General features: G+C 35.5%; 2 protein-coding genes across 2 annotated transcripts; both read right to left on the minus strand.

Annotated features, from left to right (window-relative positions):
- Positions 1-4,769: 4,769 nt before the first annotated feature.
- LOC132164097 (uncharacterized) lies at positions 4,770-8,423 on the minus strand. Its single transcript, XM_059574517.2, has 3 exons — positions 8,265-8,423; positions 8,068-8,127; positions 4,770-6,581 (listed from the first exon to the last, which is right to left on the minus strand). Exon 3 carries the CDS (start codon positions 6,491-6,493, stop codon positions 4,853-4,855), a length of 1,641 nt encoding a protein of 546 aa, XP_059430500.2. The 5' UTR covers positions 6,494-6,581; positions 8,068-8,127; positions 8,265-8,423; the 3' UTR covers positions 4,770-4,852.
- Positions 8,424-13,087: 4,664 nt separating this feature from the next.
- Positions 13,088-15,053, minus strand: LOC132164307 (uncharacterized). The gene has a single exon (XM_088519275.1). It carries the CDS (start codon positions 14,852-14,854, stop codon positions 13,175-13,177), a length of 1,680 nt encoding a protein of 559 aa, XP_088375401.1. The 5' UTR covers positions 14,855-15,053; the 3' UTR covers positions 13,088-13,174.
- Positions 15,054-16,301: the final 1,248 nt, after the last annotated feature.

Genomic DNA, 16,301 nt, shown 5'->3' on the forward strand with positions numbered 1-16,301 from the left:
AATCTTGTCTGTAGTATGTAGTATAATAATACCGAGATGTCTTTCATCTTCCTATAACGTAAGGAAATGAAACAGCTCTTCACGTTGCAGTTGGCGCAAAACACGCCGCTTTTGTAAAAGAACCGGTCACATGGATGACTTCTAATGACATAGCGGGGGTGTTTGTTAAACCCCCTCACATTCCCCCACATCCACCACGCTATTCACTTCATTTTTTTTCTCAAAAAAATATTCTTACTTTTATATCAAATCACTCACTTTTTTATATCATATAATTTCCTTTTTATTACTATTCAAATAAAAAAATCACTACAAAACAAAATTTTTTACTTCCCAATACCACTTTTTCATTTTTCCATACCAATTATTATTATTATTATTATTATTATTATTATTATATATATATTTTTTTTTTATCCATGAACAGTGCTAGGGTCCATAAACAGTACGGTGTGGTGGGGTGTTGTTTAACAAACACCCCCGCATTACCAAATATAAATGGAAACACAGCCCTTTGCTTTGCTGCTGGATCACAGATCGTGTTAATTGCTAAGGTGATGGTGGAAATGGGAAACTGTTGTTAATCCATGGTAGCGAGAGAAAAACGCCACTTTACTATTACGTGAATACGTAATGGAGATAGAATTTAGGTTATGAGGGACCCTAGACTTTTTAAATTTTGATTTTTAATTTTTAATTTTAATTTTTTTTAAAAAAATTTTCTCATGTAATTTTCCAAGTCGCCGCTAATGATATTTTTAATTTTTTTTTAAATTTTCTCATATCATTAGTGGTGACACCTAAGTCGCTACTAATGAAGGGTCAAAAGCGGCGACATTCACAAGTCACCGTTGATGATAGCTTACTAGCGGCAACCTCCATGTTGCTGCTAATGATCTTTTTATTTTTTTATTTTTTAAATTTTCTCATATCATTAGCGGTGCTAATGAGAGGTCAATAGCGACGACATTCAGATGTCGCCGCTATTGAGGAGCATTAGCGGCAATAATCACAAGTCACCGCTGATGATAGCTCAATAGCGGTGACTTTCATGTCGCTGTTAATGATCTTTTTAATTTTTTTGTTTTTTAAAATGTTAGTCATATCATTAGCGGCAACTTGGAAATGAGGGGTCAATAGCGGCGACATCTGAATGTCGCCACTATTGAGGAGCATTAACGGCGACCTCCAAGGAGTTGCCGCTAATGTTCTTTTTAATTTTTTTTTAAAAAAATTTCTCATATCATTAGCGGCGACTAGGAAATGAGGGGTCAATAGCGGCGACATTCAGATGTCGCCACTATTGAGGAGCATTAGCGATGACATTCACAAGTCGCCTCTGATGATAGCTCATTAGCGGCGACATGTGGTCACCGTTGATATTCCTTCCTTTGCGGCGACAAAAAATCAACATTAGCGGTGACTTTAGGTCACCTTTGATGTCATCACCACTAAATATTAACTCTTTTTGGCATTTGTGTCCACTATTAGCGGCGACCTACCAGCAAATAACACAAATCCTTTGAGACTTTTTAGAAGCAAAAACACCAAACCACCGTCATTGGGCGAGCGCTCGCCCAGGGGACCACATGAGTGCTCGCATGAACAGTGAAATACCCCTTGTGCAATACCCAATCATACATCTGAGCGTTTTTTACCAATTGTGAACAGTACACGAGCACTCGTTGCTACAGTATGCGAGCACTCATTGACCAGTTTTAAGACTCTTGGACAATACCAAAATCACACGTTGAAAACATTTTTTAACTTGTTGTGAATAGTACACAAGCGCTCGACACTATAGGATACGAGCACTCGTATCTTTTCAGAATTTGCCCTGCAGCACCTTTAGCTTTTTCGCCTATATAAACTCACCCCCCATACGACCCTCAACCCTCATTTCAGCCCCTGTTGCCCTAGGGAAACCCTGCTTAGTTGGTTTTTGAGAGTTCTTAAGGTTTGTGAGTGTTATTGGAGAAGGAGGCCTCCTAGGAGGTTTGGAACTCTTGCTATCTTCTAAGGTGACTTCTTAATCATTCTTGCATGCTTTTCTAATTATTGTTACTACTCTCTTAATGTTACAAGCTTTAAAGATGACATAACAAGTTCTTGTACCATTTTCTTGTAAAACTTAGAATGATTTTCGAAATGTTTTCAACCCATCCTTATTCTCTTTAAAAGTTGCATGATAATATGTTTTGCACTTGAATGTGCCTAGATATTTCTTAACAAAACCAAAGAATGCTTTCAAAAGGATTTTAAACACCTCTTTGATTCTTTGTGTTGTGTTTTCTAGTAGCATATGTGTTTATTTTTAATCTAGGAAAGAAAATACAAACCCACAGCCTTAAATAAAAGCCTAGATGCATTTTGGGGGATTTCTAGCCAAATCTTAGCCCCTGGCCGAATGCTCGCACTAGGGAGCGAGCGCTAGCCAGAGAGCGGGTTACACCCCCCTTAGCCCCATAAATGTGTACAAAGGTTTTAGTAGCTCCTTTCCATTAGATGGAACTTCATAGAGTTCTCTAGTATTGCTTATAACGATGAGTTGTGTTTCGTTATAGTAAGGATTTTTGATGTCGGATGATTCAAGCGAGCGAACGAGGTAAGTAAATATTTAGAAACACTTTTCTTAAAAACGTGGGATATATCAGCTGACTGACCGAGTGTATGATATGAGCATGTCTACTTTTTATAATAACTTGATAACTACTTTAATAACTAGTTGATAAAATTGAAATTTTTTTTTAAAAAAAAAAATTTAAAAATTATAATTAAGGCAATAAATAAATAATTTAGCAAACTTTAATTATTGTTTAAAACATATAAATATAACTTCCAATTTATTTTGTCAAATCTTGCGTTAATTTCTTCAGATTGCTGCATGATTTCTTCTGAAATACTGCTTGATTTCTAGTGTCTAGTATGTAGATATAACAATATAAACAATACAAACATACTTCTATGGAGCATGGCTCATAAAGTGGAGGTCACTAGTTCGAATCTCCCCCACTCCTTCCCTTGTGTGGACATGTCAAAAAAAAAAAAAAAAAAAAAACCCCAATATAAGCAATGCATAACATATTTGAACTATGTTGGATCAAAATGATGTAAGCTTTTTTCAAATTGTGTTTGTGAAAAATCATGTCAACTGGTTGACAAAGTCATTTTTGTAAATATGCTCTTCGAGTTTCTCTATCACTATGATGTTAATCATAATTTGTTTTCTTAAGCAAGGATATATTAGCAGATCTGCTAAATTTACCTCAACACAAACTCATTTTGAATTTGATTGGAACTCAATAGAATCATTATTGTTTTCCATAATCTTAATAGCTACAATTCTATATTTCATACAATGAAAATATGTAACAACATGCAATTTATATTCATAAATAATTAATTTATAAAAATAATGTAAATATAAATTTAAATTAGTATGAAGTTTGATTACATATCTGTTAGGCTAAAAAAATAGTTAAGCAATTGAATTTAATTGTTGAAGGCTTAGAATAGGAAGAATAAATATTATATGTAAAAGGGTTAACAACGTTTTTAGTACTTGGGTTTGCAATTTTTTATTTTTTCTCACCTAAGGTTTCAAAATAGTCACAAATGGTACTTGACCTATGGAAAAAGACACACTTGATACCTCCGTTAGTTTCTGTTACACTCCGTAACACGTGTCATCATATAACAATGCCGCGTGTCCTAAAAAAAAAAAAAAAAAACTAAACCTTTAAAAGAAAAAAAAATTGAAAATTTCATGGGGTGACCGACCACCCCCATTTTGGTCATTGGGGGTGGCTCAGCAACCCCCCAAGGCTGGTCTGGGGGTGGCCGAACCACTCCCAAGGGCCCTTTGGGATGGTTCCGCCACCCCCAATAACCAAACACGGAGCCACCCCCAATGACCAAAATGGGTGTGGCTGTGAAATTTTCAAAATTTGATTTTATTTTACATTTAGTTTGTTTTATTATTATTTTATTATTTTTAATTTTTAGGACACGTGGCATTGTTATATGGTAACACATGTGACGGAAACTAACAGAGGTATTAAGTTGGTCTTTTCCTACAGGTCAGGTACCATTTGTAATTGTGTTGGAACCCTTAGAAAAATAAAAAATAAAAAACTGCAAACCCAGATACTACAAAAGTTATTAACACAAAATAAAATTTGCAAATTGTTAAATTGTTAAACGACTTTAAAGAATGACAATGAACAATCGCAAAATAGCAAATGCAAATCATTAAGCTGTTTTGCAAATTTGCAATCTCAATATTCAAATCTGATTTAAAATCTTAAATACATATTTTGAAGAAAAAAAAAAGTGTTTTAAATTCTAAAAATATACCATTTTTTTTTTTTAATACTGGATCCAAAATATCTAATTATCTATACCTAGATCACTATTTGACGTTGGCGCTTCCTTAAAAAAAAAAAAAAAAAAAAAAACCTTTGGTCCGATAGCCTTGAGTTGGTTTGAATCTCGGTCCTCATAGAAAAATATTTGCCCCCTAATAAGTGTTTGAGGGTGGGCAACAAGGATATTAAAAAAAAAAAAATTCAGAGTAAAGAAAATTTTTGGGAGGTGAGGGGGGCATTTGCCCCTCAACCCACTCCGCCACTGTATATCTGTAAAAGTTCTTCTATACTCGATATATAATGACATTATGACAGTCATCAATATTACTTGTCCACTTATCACCAAACTTGTAACATATATCAAAAGGTGAAACAAAAAGTTTAATCCAATCAAAGTATATGATTAAATAAATTATACAATTACGAGAAACTCTCTCTAGCACAACCAACTACAAAAAGATATTTTTCTAATCAGTGCTAAGAAGTTATTTTATAAGCAATTTGTCCGTACATTTAGCCCATGGATGGATGATGAATTTGCATTGTGTACAGTTTAAAGCCAAATCATCATCAAAAATTTCACCACATAAATCACATGGATGAGAGCTCTTTGTTCTTCGGACAAACTTGAGAGGGTGTTGGTGATTTTCCCAAGTAAAATCTCTTCCATACTTAATGTATGGATACCTTCCAACTACGCATCGAGGATGAGCAGTAAAGTTGCATTTTATACAATAATAGAACCAATGGTTTGGATTTCTTTTTTCTTCGCAAATTAGACAATAATATTCTCCATAATCGTCTTCGGCGGTGTAAGAGAGTGAGAGGGGATGTGGGTCATGTTCATAGTCCACTTTTAGTGGGAGTGTCGCACATTGAAAACCCAAGGCAAAATCACCTTCCTTGCAAACAAATACACCATTGGCGTTCCAACGCTCCTCACAAGAATTGCACTCTTGAACTGAAGTTGGAGCAAGGAAGAGGGGGTGCTGGTGACCCTCATGCTCGATGATTTTTGGAATTGAACAACATCGGACATCAAGATTGTATTGACAGTCGGAACATGCATAAGCGAAGCCATGGCTACGACGATGACAAGCAAAACAATGTGCAGTGTTACCAATTTGAGATCCGTATTGGTAGAGGGTAAGCAGACATGGATGAGTTGGGAGCTGCTTCTTTAAGGGCAGTCTAGCACATGTGCTATGGAGAAAGTAATTGCATTGCTCACAACTATAAAATGGAGTGGAAATTATAAGTTGTATACAACCTTCACAGAACTTATTATGATGAACCCCAACTTCTTTGCGGCTGAGGATCAGGTTATGCTCATGATCCCAATGTTTGAGCTCCTCACTTTCTTCACTCTCTTTAAAGAGGATACCCTCCCCCTCTATGCTTGAGTCTATGATATCATTTGCTTCAATCCGATTTTTGCGTGCGCAATTCAAGTGGGCTACGAAACCACATTGTTGACAATAATAACCCGCATACTTAAGGTTTAGCTTTTTATAGCAGAGATTACAGAATACACGATCGTCGTGCTCCTTGATGACTTGACCAAGTAAATAGATGAGAGTGAGGAAGTGACGATCTGCCATAATTTTGATTCTACGTGGCATCCAAGCACAATAAGCGTGAACCAAGAATTGACAAATGCGACATACCTGGGCAACGCTGTTGCCATCCACACCACAAAGTTCACAAGTGAAGTGGATCAGTTGAAAGATGGGAACGAATTCGTGTTGGTGATCGTTGTCTGTATTAGTTCGCCAACTGGAAGCATATTCAATGGAAGCACATTCGATGTCAATTTCGAAATCGCAACTATTGCAATGGTAGAAGAAGCATCTTTCGCAACTCTTAAAGCAGGCATCACAAATGTACTTCCCTGATGGTGTTTGGAGAACAAGGGTGTGGTTTAGATGCAAAGGGTATTGTATCTCATGGGGTAACTCCGCACATGACTTGTGAAGAAAGAAGTTGCAGTGAGAACATTGGTAGGCAGGACCGCATACCGATTTATTGCACCCAAAGCAAACAATTTCATTCTCGCCATCATTTTGAAAGTCTTCCACAAAGATCAAGGGATGCTCCTCGTGGCTAAAATGTTGGATCTCCTCCATCTCTTTCAAGATTTCTCCCTATTCTCTGCCTCTCTCTCTTACACACTCCGGCACACAAGGGAAAGCTGATTAACAAAAAAAAGTAACGCTGCAAGCACAGAACAAGCTTTAATTAAAAAAAAAAATCATGAGAAGTCTCACCTGAAACTGAACCTAACTGAGATCGGCAGATTGAGTGGACTCCCAAAGTAAACCCAATAAGTTATCAGAGTAAGCAGAAAGGGTTTTTTTTTTTCTTTGAAAGGTGGAGATGAGTGAGGGGGCGCGAGGGGCAGCTGTGTGTGATTCCTTTTACAACGATGATTTACTGATTTAGATTGGTGGGATCATTGGGAAAGAAAGAAAAGGGAAAAATGTAAAATTAGTCCTTGTGGTTTACATGATTTACAATTTACTTCCTGTGATATCAAAACGAACTCAGAAGTCCATGTGATATGCAAAAAAAAAAAACAATTTAGTCTCTACAGTTAAATTTCATCCATTGAATTAACGGATTCTGTTAGTGTGCCATATCACATCTAATAAAATTATGACACATGTCATGTTTTATTTATGACTTTTAAAAAACACACTTGGATTTTCCAAGTCATATTATTATTATGCCAACTAATTAATACTCCCACCTCAGCTTTTTTCCACGTTAAACATGCACATCGGATAAAATATTTTTTAAAAACCTAATTCTACCAAATTATTGATTTGAGCACCATCATCTTCTTTTTCTTCTTCACGAACGTCGTGCTTCTTCAGCTTCTTCACCCAAGTTCGTGCCTCCTCTAGCAGGCGTGGAAGGCAAATCGTGACACCGCCCCGTACTTCATGTTTGTGTTCAGAGCACCGCCACTTTAAGTCACTTAGTTCTCCCAGTTCGTGTTCGTGTTGAGGGTAGAAACCCAGTTTCATGATTCTTAATCTTCTTCGTTCTCCCACAACTTTTCCGGCGACCAGTTAGAGTATATATTGGAATAATAATATGAAGTAAAAAATTCAAGTGTGCTTTTTAAAAGTCATAAATAAAACATGACATGTGTCTTAATTTTATTTAGTGGCGGAGCCGGCCAATTTATGTTGCAGGTGCCGTTGAATAGACTAATTTTTAATTTTTTAATTAGAGATTCAAAATGATATTCTTCATCTTCAACCCTTAGAGATTTAAGATGGCGTTCATTAGAATTTGAAGTTTCGGGATTAAAATCCAACGGTGTATTTCTTTCCAAAATGTCGGCTTCTTTCATTTTGAAGAATGAATCAATAGTTTTAAACTTTGACATGATGGATGAACCTAAAATTTTTAAGTTAAATCAAAACCTTGTGAGAGACATCAAAGTTACAGAACAATTTTAACTATTTATAATGGGTGCCACTAACATGTATTATTCTCTTAATTTGATCAAAGCCTAAAGAGGCTAAACAATATCATAACACAACAACAACAATATAACACTTCAAGAATAAAAATAGTAAGCAAATTCTTACACTCTAAAACACACCATACTTCGCAGTTCATGACCACCCATGAAATTGAAAAAAAAAAAATATACCAATAAAGAAGGGGACTAGAAATATTGGGATACCTCAGTGTCGTCGGTAAAAATCCAGGCCCCCAATCAGTTCTTGACCACCTATTTTCTGCCCTGAAAAGACATGACACACATTCAAATTATAAACAATTTTTGGGTGCTCTTATTTCATCAAGGGAAAAAAAAATCAGGTTAAATGCATAAAATTAATCCTAAATCAATTTTAAGGGAACAAAGGATGCAAAACTCACCTGATATCAGATCTCCAGACCTTGGCTTGGAGTTGAAGTTGCCGAGTTGGAGCGTCTGTGAGAGAGAGAGAGAGAGAGAGAGAGAGAGAGAGAGAGAGCGTTTGAGAGGGACTGAGGGAGAGAGAGGGAGAAGAGAAAGGGTGAGAAAAGCGTGAGGTAGGCAGGAGAAAATAAACAATTTTTTTTTAATAGCTTGGAGGGGCATGCTGCAAATGGACAAATGGGAGAAAGAGTAAAAAACAAAAGAAATTAGAAAAAAAAAAAGAAAAAAAGAAAATGGGGAACAAGAACGTGGAAGAAAGACTAAAAAACAAAAGGTTGAGGGTGTATGTCACAGATTTAGTAATAAATTTGATTTTAATTATGGGTTAACGGATTGATCTTGAATTTTATACTAAATCTAGTAATTTTGTAACTTTATACTATGATTGTTTCAGACATTTGTTCTGTGATGTAAGAGCGTTATGTTCGTAGTATTATTGAATGAAATGATATGCTTTTCTTAAAAAAAAAAAAAAATTAAAAAACAAAAGGAAATGAAAGAAAAACTGACTGAGCGTCAGAACTGAGATAGAAATAAAGAAAGAGAGAGAAAGAGAGAGAGACTTTAGGCCTGGTGTGTCTTGGATAAGTAGAAAGAATTTTTTTTTTTTTTTTTTTATTGTGAGGGTGCCGTGGCCTGTGGGTTACCTTGGGTAGAAAAAAAAAAAACAAAATTTTGTTTTTTTAAAACCCGCTACGTGGTTTGACTATTGATTTTATTAAATGTGATATAGTACATTAACGAAATTTGTTAAATTAATGAATAAAATTTAATTATAAGAATTAAATTATTTTTTTTACATACCAATTTTTGAATTCGTTTTAATATCATATAGAGTAAATTATAAATAAGATAAAATACAAGAATTAATTTTACATTTTTTTTAAAAAATAAATAATAAAAAAACGCCAAACCTTTTTGAAAAAGAAGAGCTGTCTTGCCGGCTCTCATTGGTTTTCACGTCAACTGACTCACTCAGATTAATTAGAGGGATTTAGTGCATTCTCACCATCTACCGACGATCTCTGTCATGAGTATCTTGATTTTTTCAAAAAACAAAAAATCATTTATTAATTAGTACCGTTGGGCCTGGGGTAGATGGTTGGGAGAATGTACTACTGCCTGTCTTATAATTAGCCGCATGCCTTTATTATTTACCAAACGTATGCTGTACGTGTTCTTAATTTTTAATTTCCTATTAATTGCGATGACTGGATCAGGATCTATCCTGCCTATGGCTATGATTTTTTTAATGAAATTTTATTGCTATAAATATGTTAGGTGTCGTACTAATAAAAAATAATAAAATATTATTTAATATTTAATAAATCAATAAAAACTAAAATAATAATAAGAAAAGAAAGAGGTAGCTGGTCACCTCCTATGTGGTGGCCAGCCACCACCGTTGGGTCGGAGGGTCCGACCACTTCTTAGGGCCAAATGAAGAAAACAATTTATCTAAGGGTTGTCCGTGATGCAGCGTGATTTAGTGGGCTGTAGCGAATAACAACATTAATAAACGAATAGGTATTTCTAGATCTTAATTCTTCAATGAATCGAAGAAATCTTTTCTAAAAGTTAAATACTCTCTAGGTTTTCAAGGAAAATCATAAGAAACTCAACTCTGAGTAATTGTATTCATAAAAACACATATATAAATAACAAAGGCGTTTTTGGAGGCTATAAGCATGTATTTATAGCCCCAAGACTCTTAAACCTAATAAAAATACGTATTAAAGTCGGCTTTAAGAACTCTACGATGGCCGTCCAGATGGGATATACCTCTATTCAAACAGGCACCAAAGAAATAAAGAAACATAAGCTAAAACATAGATGTGTCCGGACATGCATGAGGAATCCGTGTTTGGACACGATTTTCAGGGAGTTCTTTACAGCCCGTTTTGACCTAGTAAACATCAAAATTAGCCAAATCTCGTAAAATATGATTTTGTAGATCTTTGAATTAGCTTTCCAACGTTACCAAGTTCGCTCTAATCCGATGTTTGAAACTCAAGTTATTATCTTTCTAATAAAGCTGATTGAGTATCTGTTTCGCTCTACATATGTTGGGCCGCTCAAACCAGCCGGTATAGGGCGGCCGAAGCCACCCCATGGCCCTTGGGGTTGGCCAAACCACCACTAGGGGCCAAATTAAAAAAAATAAAAAAATAAAAAAATAAAAAAAATTACTCTTTAATTTTACTCTTTCAAAAGCCTTTTCATGCAATGTTTTTTTTTTTTTTTTTTATTTTAAAAAAATTGTACTGAACCATTAAAAAATAAAAATAAAGAGGACAAGAGTAAAGGAAGGATCATCAAAGAGCTGCTGTTGTGAGCAATTCTTTTTTACTTTGATTTTTTTTTTAATTAATTAATTTATTATTATTTTTTTTCGAGCAATCCCTGCAAAAGCACTCATATGCTTTTTTTTTTTTTTTTTAGTGGTCTTTACTACAGAAAAGCCTATTTTTCTTTTAATAGTGTTGATTATCTATAACGATCAAGTGAAATTAATTAATTAACTAGTAATTGACTCAAGCCAGCCTTATTTCTTAGGGAAAACTTTACTATAGATTCTTGAACTACCGTACTTTTTGAAAAGACCCCTGTAAATTGCAAAAACTCTCAATTTAATCTTCTAAACTTTCAATTTGAATCAATTGACCCACAGTAGTGTTCAAGATGACCCTACCGTGAGCCACCTTGTGACGCGTGGGCCAGGCCAGACCCATGTTGAGTCTTTGGCTGAGACCCGCTTGGTTTTTTTTATTTTTTTTTATTTTTTTATTTTTTATATATAAATTTATTTATTTTTATTTTTTTATTGGAAATTATGTGTAAATTTGGAATTTTCAAAAAAGGTTGGGTTAAACTCCATTGTATCACTTTTAAAGTAAAATCTGATAGAGGGGGTTTAATTGAATTGAATTAAAAGTTCATAGAGTTAAATTGATGGTTTTTTAAATTCAGAAAGTCTTTGTAAAATTCATGATAGTTCATGGGTCTAAGGTAAAGTTTTTCCTGTTTCTTACTTTCCTTTAACATTTTTTTTTTACACTCTATGCTCACTCTTTCAGACTTTCTTTACGTACGAGGTGAAATTTTTGTGTGAAAATCTTACTGTTAAAAAAAAAAAAAAAAAAAAAATCATACCGTTGTAGTCCATCTATTTATAGGCACCATTATTGGGACACAAATCGGTATAAGTTATAAAGAATAAACTGTAAAATAATATTTAAAAAAATATTGTTGCTACAATAGTACTGGGCGTGTGATCATGGCTCTAGAGGGGAAACTTCACTTACCTTCTAATTAAATTTGCGCACCTTTTGTAAACACCCCCAATATTTAAAGTCTCTCACTTTAATGTATCAAATTTTAATTTTGTTTCACTTATTCCCTTCCGTTAGGATTTTCTGTGAAATCCAAACAGATAGAGCTCCTCTCACATGCCACGCATGTGATTCATTTTTGCTGAAACACCCGTTATACCCTTGCACATTCAGACAGAATATATGTATTTCTTCTTTGCGATTAAATTCGATTAAAACTTCTTCTAGCTTCACTATTTCATCCTTCTTCTTATCCCGCATAGAAGAAGAAGGGAGAAATGACGAAGCTAGAAGAGGTTTTAATCGAATTTAATCTCAAAGAAGAAATGCATAGTTCTATTTGAATGGGCAGGGGTATAACGGGTGTATCAACAAACAATAAATCACATGGGGGAGTGTTAAAGTAATGGTTAAGTGATTAAATTTAACTCTTTCTATCAGTTTAAGATTCTGGGATAACTGGTAATTTGACATTATTACGTGGATGTAAGTTATAAAGTGAACTACGTAAAACGTATTGTGACTATTTTATTATTTCTGCACATAATTTTTATAGTTTTATTATTTTCTTCAGCTTGCAATTACCAACATCCTTTTAAAGATGGGAAGTTACAGACCCAGAAGAATTGATAGAGAGATGTGGTTCTTTGAAAATTCCTACAAATAGACAAAAAAAAAAAAAGATCGAATTTAAAACTTTTTCTGTTCTTGTAATTCCAATAGCTAGCTTGTTTTAAATATGAGATCATTGTACTCAGTTTAATCGATCAATATACAGAGAATCAAGATAAATAGAATATTCCCTAAATCCAAAAAATACGTTGCAACAATTGTGATGTATAATGAAAACTTATGTGTGGCTTGAAATAAGATCATATTATAGGTTGGCACGTAATTAGGAAGCTAGCAACAAGATGAATATTAATTGCCTACCACCACACATTTCTTCTTCAATTCTCAAGTGTGTTGCTAATTCCAAGCTAGAAAATTGCATCGACTGAGAATAGTAATTGCAAACCACACACAATAAGTTGTTTAGGGTTGACAAATAAAGGCATCTATATATCTTCTCTTCAATTCTCAAACCTTCATTCATTTTACAAATGATGATTTTATGCAACGAGGAAATGTGTGGTTTAATTACCTCCATCCCCAAGATATGTCAATGAGAACGAGAGTTGTAAAATGAAGCTTGAGAATTGAAGATGACTTTATTTGCCAACCCTAAACTACTTGCTGTGGCAGAAATATATACGTTGGAGACATGCAAAGTAATAATTATTGTAAACCAAAAAGAAGACGGCGTTGGTGGTGTTCATATGTAAAAGTTCTTCCATAGTCAATGTATAATATTGACAGTCATCAATATCATTACTCGTCTACTTATCACCAAACTTGTAATATATATCAAAATGTGAAACAAAAAGTTTAATCCAATCAAAGTATATGATTAAATAAATAATACAATTACAAGAAACTCTCTCCAGTACAATCAACTACAAAAAGATATTTTTCTAATCAGTGCTAAGAAGTTATTATGTACTCATCTTGCCCATACAGGTATACCACGGATGGATGATGAATTTGCATTGTCTACAGTTTAAAGCCAAATCATCATCAAAAAATTTTCCGCATTCATCACATGGGCGAGAGTCCTTAGTTCTTCGGACAAAATTGAGAGGGTGATGGTGATTTTTCCAAGTAAAATCTATTCCATACTTAATGTAAGGATACCTCCCAACTACGCATCGAAGATGAGCAGTAAAATTGCATTTTACACAACAATAAACCCAATGGTTTGGATTTCTTTCTTCTTCGCAAATCAAACAATAATATTCTTCAGAATCGTTTTCAATAATGTAAGTGAGTGAGAGAGGATGTGGATGATATTCATACTCAACTTTGAGTGGGAGTGTCGCACATTCAAAACCCAAGCCAAAATTGCATTTCGTGCATACAAATACACCATTGGCACTCCTCTGCCCCTCACAAGAATTGCACTTTTGAACTGAACGTGGAGCAAGAAAAAGGGGGTGCTGGTGACCTTCATGCTTAAAGGTTTTTGGAATCGAACAACATCGGATATCAATACTATATTCACAATCGGAACATTTATAAGTGAAGCCATGGCTACGGCGTTGACAAGCGAAACAATGTTCAGTGTTACCAATTTGAGATCCGCATGGGTAGAGGGTAAGCACATGTGGGTGAGTTGGGAGTCGCTTCTTTAATGGTAGTCTAGCACATGCGCTATGGAGAAAATAATTACATTGCTCACAACTATAAAATGGGGCAAAAATTAGTTGCATACAACCTTCACAAAGCTTATTATGATGAACCTCGACTTGGTTGCGGCTAAGGATTAAGTTATGTTCATGACCCAAATGTTTGAGCTCCTCCCGTTCTTCACCCTCTTCAAAGTCGATACCCTCCTCCTCTATGCTTGAGTCTATGGTATCAGTAATTGCTCCCATCAAATTTATGCGTGCGCAATTCAAGTGGGCTACAAAATTACATTGTTGACAATAATAACCCGCATACTTAAGGTTGAGATTTTTATAGCAGAGCTGACAGAATACATCGCCGTGCTCCTTCATCACCATACCAAGTGAATGGATGAGGGTGAGCAGGTGACGATCTGCCATAATTTTGATTCTACGTGGCATCTGAGTACAAAAGGCGTGAGACAAGAGTTGACAAATGCGACATACCTGGGCAACGCTGTTGCCATCCAAACCACAGAGTTCACAAGTGAAGTGGATCAGTTGAAAGAAGTGGGCGAATTCGTGTTGGTGACCGTCGTCTGTATTAGTTTGCCAACTGGAAGCACATTCGATGTCAATGTCGAAATCGCAACTATTGCAATGGTAGAAGAAGCATCTTTCGCAACTCTTAAGGCAGGCATCGCAAATGTAAATCCCTGATGGTGTTTGGAGAACAAGGGTGTGGTTTGGATGCGCAAGGTGTTGTATCTCAGGGGGTAACTCCGCGCATGACTTGTGAAGAAAGAAGTTGCAGTGAGAACATTTGTAGGCAGGACCGCATACAGATTTATTGCAACCTGAGCAAACAACTTCATTTTCTAACTCTTCCACAAACATCAACTGATGCTCCTCCTGGCTAAAATGTTGGACTACTTCCTTCTCTTTCTCTCTCTCTCTCTCCCTCTTACACAGTCCGGTACACACTTCAAGCACAGATCGATCTAAACCCATGCGTTTTTTTATTTTCTAAATGTAACCGAAAAATCTTCACTTGAAACTGAACCTAATAACCTAGATCGGTAGATTGAATCGACTCCCAACGGAAACCCAGAGACAGAAAGTGCGAGTAAGCAGAAAGGGTTTCTTTTTTTTTTCTTCTTCTTTTCTGTGAAAGGTGGAGAAGACAGAGGGACGAGGGGCAGCTGTAGGATGATTTAGAGTGGTGGGACCATTGGGAAAGAAAAAACGCCAAACCTTTTAAAAAAGAAGAGTAGTTGTCTAGTAGAGCAAGTCCTTTATTTTTCAGAGTTATTGTACTATTGTCATTATTGACAATAATTATTCAACACACAATAATTTATTGTGCGTTGAATAATCAAAATCAATAATGTTGTGGAAAGAGTTGGTACATCATCTATTAATTACGTTGGACCCATTTCAACACCATGACATCAAGTATTGAAATTTAAAAATTTAGGTTTTCAAAATAACGATTTAATTTAAAAAAGAAGAGTAGTGTTTTTTTTTCAGGGAAATCATATATAAAATTCTTAAGTTGACGCGTTTTTTTTTTAAATTCTTTGGGTATTTTTTTTTTTTGAAATTTAGTCATTGGGTCACTCGAAACTACTAGAAAACTTCATACTGTCAATTTTTGTTAATTTCCGTTAGTCCACTCAAAACTCTCCGTTTCATCTGATTAAAATATTAATTTTTTATTAATTTAATTTTAAAAAAAATTGAAAGGTGGCCAAGGGTGGCCGTGCCACCCCTGGCCACCCCCCCCAACCCCTAAGGGGTGGCTCGAGCCACCCCATGAGTGGAAAGGGGTGGCCCGCGAGCCACCCCAAACCACCCCAGGGGCGAGCCACCCCTGGGGTGGCCGCGAGCCTCCCCATGGGTGGAAAGGGGTGGCTCGCTGCCACCCTATTGGGGGTTTGGGGTGGCTGCGAGCCACCCCTTTCCACCCATGTGGTGGCTCGAGCCACTCGGGCCTAGCCACAAGCCATCCCTTAGGGGTTGGAAGGGTGGCCAGGGGTGGCGACCCCTGGCTACCCTTCAATTTTTTTTTAAAATTAAATTAATAAAAAGTTAATATTTTAATAAGATAAAATGAGGAGTTTTGAGTGGACTAACGGCAGTTAACAAAAATTGACGGTAGAGAATTTCTAGTAGTTTCGAGTTACCCAGGAACTAAATTTTCAAAAAAAAAATATCCAATTTTTTAAAAAAAAAAACGCATTGACTTACGAATTTTGTATATGATTTCCCTTTTCTTTATTGGCATGTAAGCGGGAACCTTATTTATCTTAGTTATGGGACCATTGCCATTAGTCTGGGTTGAATAATCAAAATCAATAATGGTGCGGAAGCCGACAAAAACCAATAACGACGCCGATATTCTTGCCAGCTCCTTGGTCTTCACATCAACTAACACTCAGATTAATTAAAGGGATTT

Source organism: Corylus avellana, chromosome 8 (genome assembly GCF_965113065.1).
Source record: "Corylus avellana chromosome 8, dhCorAvel1.hap1.2, whole genome shotgun sequence".
In the NCBI taxonomy this organism is placed as follows: Eukaryota; Viridiplantae; Streptophyta; class Magnoliopsida; order Fagales; family Betulaceae; genus Corylus; species Corylus avellana.